The sequence below is a fragment of the Helianthus annuus genome, chromosome 2 (genome assembly GCF_002127325.2).
Source record: "Helianthus annuus cultivar XRQ/B chromosome 2, HanXRQr2.0-SUNRISE, whole genome shotgun sequence".
Classification (NCBI taxonomy): Eukaryota; Viridiplantae; Streptophyta; class Magnoliopsida; order Asterales; family Asteraceae; genus Helianthus; species Helianthus annuus.
The window spans coordinates 131,296,158-131,303,402 of NC_035434.2; the positions used below are offsets into that span (position 1 = coordinate 131,296,158).

Sequence of the window (7,245 nt, forward strand, 5' to 3'; positions counted from 1 at the left end):
TCTTGGTGAATGGCGATGGAGAAATCGAATAACGATGGTCAATGGGGGATTTTGATTAGGGTCTTGTAGTTCTGAATCGAATGGCAGGTTGAGACTCGAGTATTGGACAATGGACTATTGATATTGGACTTCAATTCTAATTAGTTAACTGAGCTCTATTTAGATCTTGAACCAAACATTGTTAATGTGGGTCTCTAGTTATTTCATTAAAAATGACACACACACACACACACACATATTAAAAAATAAATCGAGCATACCGAGCCGAACCAAATTGAGCGAACCTTTGCTCGTGCACGGTTCGTTTACAAACCGAACCGATCTGAACCGAGCGTTTTTTCAATCGAGTTGAATTGAACGAGCAAATCCCGAGCATTTTTCGAACGAGCGTCGAGCGCCGAGCAATTTGAACAATTGAACAGCCCTATTTGGTTCCTTGCTTTTTTAATAGCTTTCATAGCTATATATGGAAATGTTACTCTTTTGAAAGCCCAAACCCTATTCATTGTTTGTTTTTTCAACATTGTAAAAAAATGAGCCTTTGGTCCAACCTATATTTGAACAAAACCTAACCATCTTCAGACATCAGTTGAAGAAAACAAGTTGCAAAGTACAAATGCAGCAATGAAATTGCATACACATTTCTAGAGTATCAATGTGACATCCTAAACTTTTGTGTGTCTCATGATCTCATCTTAGTTTCTTCAAACAAGTATACCCACATCGAATCTGTGTCACTCGACTATGAATTAAATAAATAAAACATAAAAAAACGAGTAACGCATACACTAAAGGTAAACTTAATTTTAAAGGGAAAAATCTATTTCTCCAACAGTCAGTGGAATATTATTATCATACTCTTATATATGATTACAACTACAAGTAAACTTGAATTAGAACACACTCAAAACAAAAACATTCAGAAGCTGTTAATTATACACAAAACAATATCAATTAATATGATAATAATTCAGTACATGAATCAGAAGTGTAAACAGACAGTCAACAAACTAAACTAAAACAATGTTGCTAATTCCTCTTTCTACAAAAACAACAACAAAAATGAAACAATTTCAAGAATTTTCATATAACTAGTATTACAACCTAAGCATTAAAGCATAGATCTGAAAAAAGAAACCGAAACTGACCTTATCCTGTTATGTAATCGAATCGAATTATGTTCTTTACTTTAACACATTGAACTGTTAAAGTCATAAATCACATGAACAACCGCGTGATCGATACTTTTAAGTTATAACCTGTCAATGAGCTGTAACTTTCAATCTCCTCTTAGCCTCACTATAGAGGACCACTCCCATTATCGTAACCCCAAACCCCGAAACCCCCAAAACCGTCACTGGATTCTTAAAAACCAAAACCGACACAACCGCAGCCACCGCAGCCTTCGCATTCCCAAGCACCTGCAACGTCAACGCACTCGTATGCTTCGTAACCAAAAAGTTACTCAAATTCACCAAATACGCAACCGTCGCATTCCCAACCAATAACCACACCAAAACCGAATCATTCCTCGCCTTCTCGACCGTTTTCGCCATCACATTCCCTTCTATACACAAACTAATCGGCAGCAATATAACCGCCGCCATCGGCGCCATATACAACAACAAATTCATCGAATTCAGCTTCTCCGAATCCGAGGTCAGGAGTAACCCTTGCACAACCGACTTCAACGCCCGACCAGCGGTCGAACCGACACACAACATAAATCCAAACAAATGAAACAAGGGCTCGCTGTTGCAAGCAATAACAATCCCAACCACAACCGGTAACAAAGCAAGATAAACTTGAATAGATTCACCTTGCCAGGTAATCAAGAAGGCGAATATCGCAGTGAAAAACGGCGTCGTAGCGCCGATGGCTTGGTTGAATGAGACGGGGAGGTATTTAAGTGAAGTGTTGCCGCAAACGACAGAGAAAGAGAAGATAGCGGAGAGTAAGAAGATTTTGGAAAGTTGGTTTTTGGAAGAGATGTGTTGGAATGGGACAAGATGGAAGAAGTGGATGGAGATGAAGGAGTAGAAGGTGCAGGAGAGCATGTGGAGCATGGTGAGGAAGATGGGGAACTTGAAGGAGGAGAAGGTGAGGAGGTATTTGTTTAAGAGGAGGACGACGATGTTGGAGAGGTACCATGAGAGGATGATGAGGGTGGTGAGGAGGGGTGGGGGGAGGATGGTGGTGGTGGTGAAGATGTTGGAAGAAGTGCCAAAACGGACTTCGTTGGTGGGTGTGGTGGGGATGGGGATGATGGTTTCGAATCTGGGGTTGCTGCTCCGGCGAGTGGTGTAGGATTGGGATTCCACCATTGGGGTAAGGGTAGGATGGTAATTTTGGGGGGAGTTAGTGTGTGTGTGTGAGTTTGGATTTGGAGTGTGTGTGTGTGTGTGAAGATGGTGTTTAGGATGGTGGAAGTTATGAAATGGACCTTGGAGTTTAGGTTTGTAGTAATTCATGTTCTAAAGTTTTTTTTCTTTTGGGATTAAGTGTGCCTTTTGTTGAAAAACTAGTTGATGTCCCCGCCCGCGTTGCGGGTCGATAGGTGAATAATTCTCAATCAATTAAAAAAACACTATTATAGTTTTGTTAGGAAAAAAAACTAAAACGATGACAAGACCGTAGTTCTGAGCTCAGGGCAAAACTGTAGTTTGTAAGGATTAATGAGCGAGTGTTAGGCAGCTCTTTGACATAAAAAAATTAAATCTAGTCAACCAATTAAAAAAATACTTTTATAGTTTTGCTAAAAAAACTAAAACGATAGCAATACTGTAATTTGAACTGGGGCAAAGTTATATTTGTTGACTTTGGTAAAATCGTAATTTGGCAAAAGTTAAAGTGATGGCAACACTATAAATTTGAACCGGAGACAAAATCGTAATATAACTTTGCACTAAGGACAAAATCGTAATTTTAAGCTGGGGACAAAACTATATTTTTAACTTGAACTGGGACAAAATCAAAATTCTAAACTGAGTGCAAAATCGTAATTTTGAATAGGGGGCAAAAGCTTACTTTTATTTTGAACCTGATAAAAACATAATTTTAAACTGAAGGCGAAATCATAATTTTTGAAACGGGGCGAAAATGCAAAGTCGTCATTTTTAGTTTGGGGCAAAAGCAAAAATTTATTTTGAACTGGGGCCAAAAATGTAATTGTAATCTGGGGATAAAATCATAATTTTGAACCGAGGGCAAAATCGTAATTTTGAGCGAGGGACAAAAAGATAATTTTATTTTGAGCTGGGGTAAAAACGTAATTTTATTTTAAATTAAGGACGAAACCGTAATTTTAAAATGAATATAAAACAATAAAATAGTTTGTTGAAGAGGGAAGTGTCACGCATCTGCGTGGCACTATTCCCCTAACTTACTTTTGTATATGTAGGAAATATATATGAACACGTTAAAATATAGGCAAAAGATCAAATACAAATAGTCTTATCGTATAAAACGTATGAAAAACATAAAAAAGGTAAAAAAAACGCGATGACATTTTCGTAATTATTTACTAGTAGAGTAATTATCAAAATTACCATACATTCAATCTTAAACACGCCTCAAAAAATCTACTTAAAATATAAATCATTCCGCTATATATCTATAATAAATATATGATTTTACTAAATCGGCTCACCCTCAAAGTCGTCGCCACCACCGAGACGAAATCGCTACTTCTTAAAGTCGTGGCCACCACTGAGATTTAGTGGAAGAAAGATAGAAAACAGGCGGCGGAGTCTATAAACTATGAAGAATAATGAAAAGTAGGGGTGTGATGTGACAACCCTCATATTTACAAGTATCCTTACACTTAATTAATAATTAATTTGTGATTAATGACTGTGCTTGATTACAACTGTGATTAAACTGCTTTCTGTTTTTCTGTTACATACATACATATGCATCACCTTTCATACTGTCACATCATTTATTTCATACAAACATTAGTGACAAACTTGATGCACAAATCACAGTTAGCACACTGAACGGATAACCCAGAAAACATGCTGACAATGCCAGCACCTAGACAGACAATGTTTTTGAGGCCAGTATGAGCCAGAGATAGAATACTACACTAGTAGAGAGTGTAGGGAGGTGAGGACCATAAAACTGCGTCACTAGGAGATAGATATAGTGTCGGGAAGTGCCTAAAACACACTTTAAATGCAGAATTCTGCACTAAATAAACAAAATTCAGCATTTAATTAAGTTAGTAAAGTGCAAAAACTTGACAAAATAGTCCTAGATACTTTCCAAAGTGTTGGGATTAAATGTGTCACTAAAAGTATTATAAAAGACACCTTATTGATTAATTTAGCACTTTAACGGAACAACATCCAACCGAACAACCGGACTTTACCCGGAACACAAAAATACTGTCAAACACATTGTGTTTATTTTTCTGAGCTAGTTAGGGTCCCCGAACACCCTAACACACTATATAATTAATAACACACAAATGACACTAACTATATCATTGAATCCTAACTAGATTAGTAACCTTACCATTGAAACCCAACCCTATACCCCCCCCCCTTCGAAACCGGTTACAAGGGTGGAGACCCACCCTTAATTACTTTGATTTGTTTATTGAACTTGTAGTGTACTATGGGAACATCTTAACCAATCTGTAAACAAGAGTTGGAGGATTTTTATTTAAACCCATAGTCCATCACCTTCTCTCATCACAACACACTTTCAAACTCAAACTTCACCCTCTCCTCTTCCTTGTTCGGCCGAGACACAAGCACTACCATCACCAACTTCAAGTTTTCTTTCATGCATTCTACATACATCCAAGGGTGTTAGAGATCATACAACGAAGCTTGGTGTGTTCGGAAGCTCAAGGACCTCTCTCATTATCTTTTAACCACCACTTTTACACTCTTGAACTCCCCTAGCCTTGTGCTAGTAGTAAGTGTCTTAGATCTTCATACATATTTTTGATGGTTAATAGTTAAAAGAATGATGTAATGATAAGAACTCTAAAGAACCATAAACAAAGTCTTGAAACATAAACTAACTTGTGATGAAGTATGGTTAAAATGTTGATGAAATCATGTTATTCTTGTGCTATGATGTTTGTTGAATGTTGTTTGCTAGTAAAAATGATATGGATCATCACATGGACTTGCTAGATCATGATTAAAAACATGAACAAGCAAGATGTGAAAGTTAGAGATGTTGTGGATGATGAAGTACATAAACTATGAACTTGAATAAATAAATGTTTTCTTGAAAAACAAAGATCAAAGTAGGTTGTAAACTTGTAGATCTAAAGATCCATGAGTGGTTTTTCGAAAGAACCAAGTGAAAAGTATGAGTTTTGTTAAAACTTGGATCTTACATAAACTAATCACATTTTTAGAGGATAAACAAGCGTAGAAACACTTGCGTAATGAGAAAATTTCACAAAGAAATATTTTTAGAAAATATGACTAGAAGTTGTGAAACACCAAACTCTTTAAAAATGAAGTCTTAAAGGAACTAATCACATTTTGGAAGGTAACAAGACTTACTAAGAGTGCTAGTAAGTTACTACGTGTTTTTATAAATTTTCAAGTTCATAAGTTTACGGATCATGCTTTTTTTTTTGACAAGTTTGGTTAATAGAGGTTATATGTTGTTGATTGAAAAGTTGATTGAATGATTTTACAAAAGAAAATGATATGCTAGTAAGCATGGACGCCTCCATTTACAAAGGAAACTCTGGCGAAATTTTTCTAAAACTCCAACACTTAGAAAATATTTTTCTAACAAGTGTTACAAACATATTTTTAACTTGGTTTTCAAAATAAACTTCGCCATGATTTTTATTACAAAGATATTAAAGGCCGGAGGTTGATTTTCGTAAATAAAACTTGATAAATATATATTTAGAATATATATTTTATACTAAAACGCTTGTGTGATCATTGTTTGTTTATTTTGTGAATTAGTTATATTATTTTTAGGATGAAATAATATAACACATGAATACCATAAAATATTGACCCCAAAATAATACTAAAAACTCTTACGAAATAAATATTTAAGTTACGCAATTTTTATTGCAATACAAAACGCTAAAACGTGACTTATGTTGTATTTCGGAAAAATACTCTTATACGTATATTTTTGGTAAAATATTATTTTGGAAAACCTATGAGGTAAAATATAATATTTTTGGGAAAAATATATATATTTTGAAGTAAGATGTTTTAAGACAAATAATCTAAATATATTTTTCTAAGTGGGACTAAAAATATATTTTTCGGAATTACAAGTGTACATGTATAAATACCCCATCCTTGGGAAGGAAATACACATATAAATATTTGAGAAGTGTGAAATACGAAATAGTTGCCTAACTATTTTTCCTAAAAACAAAAGTTAAAATAATTATTATTATTTTAACAAGTATAATATTAAAGTAACGCAACGCAAAACACTAAACCCTAAGCCAAGGCACGGTCCGTTCGTCTAATAGACATTAGTACGTGAAGGTCGTCACGCAGCAGATCGAGTTTGAGGTTGACGTTATAGGATACGCACTTCTGTGAGTTCATGTCCCCCTATTCTCTTTACTGTTTTCAGTTTTATTACTTGTTTGCTTTATTGTGACTTACATGTTTATTTGATTTCATGTTGATATTTGTGCATATGTGTGGTTGTGTTACAGACACCATGGTTTCTTCTTCCGACGCAAGAGTATCAGACACAGTGGATCCCATGGCAGTTGTGTCAGACGACGAGATACCATCTGAGGGAGACATATACACATCAGACACCACGAGCATGGACGACGATGATTTCCAGCCGTTCGCTCTGCCAGACATCGGAGTTGAGATACAGCCTGCTGATGGCATTCCTGCTGGGGATTTACCTCTTGCGGTGATCCCTGCTCCCGTTCCGCTTGCTGCTTTCCCCGTGGCGGATGTGCCACTCAATGTCGTATCTGATGACTACATTGATCTGTTCGAGGAGGGTCCCCCTGAGGACGACTATGAGGGTGGGGCCCCGACTGATGCTGATGCTGTCCTTCCTATTGTTGAGGCCCCTGTAGAGGAGCTTCCTCTTGGTTCACCTGTTCCAGACTCATTGGAGTCTGTGGCATCCACGTCCCTGCACGACCAGGGTGTGCAACATCACTCCCCTGACGCCGACCCTGACGTGGCGATGTCAGCTGCACCTGGTCCGTCACACGAGTTTGAGTTTGACCACGAGATCGATGACGATTTCGATCCAGTTTTT

General features: G+C 36.8%; 1 protein-coding gene across 1 annotated transcript; it reads right to left on the reverse strand.

Annotated features, from left to right (window-relative positions):
- Positions 1-933: 933 nt before the first annotated feature.
- LOC110921442 (probable sugar phosphate/phosphate translocator At1g12500) lies at positions 934-2,409 on the reverse strand. The gene is made up of 2 exons (XM_022165765.2): positions 1,149-2,409; positions 934-1,042 (listed from the first exon to the last, which is right to left on the reverse strand). The coding sequence occupies exon 1, from the start codon at positions 2,322-2,324 to the stop codon at positions 1,263-1,265; it is 1,062 nt and encodes a 353-aa protein (XP_022021457.2). The 5' UTR covers positions 2,325-2,409; the 3' UTR covers positions 934-1,042; positions 1,149-1,262.
- Positions 2,410-7,245: the final 4,836 nt, after the last annotated feature.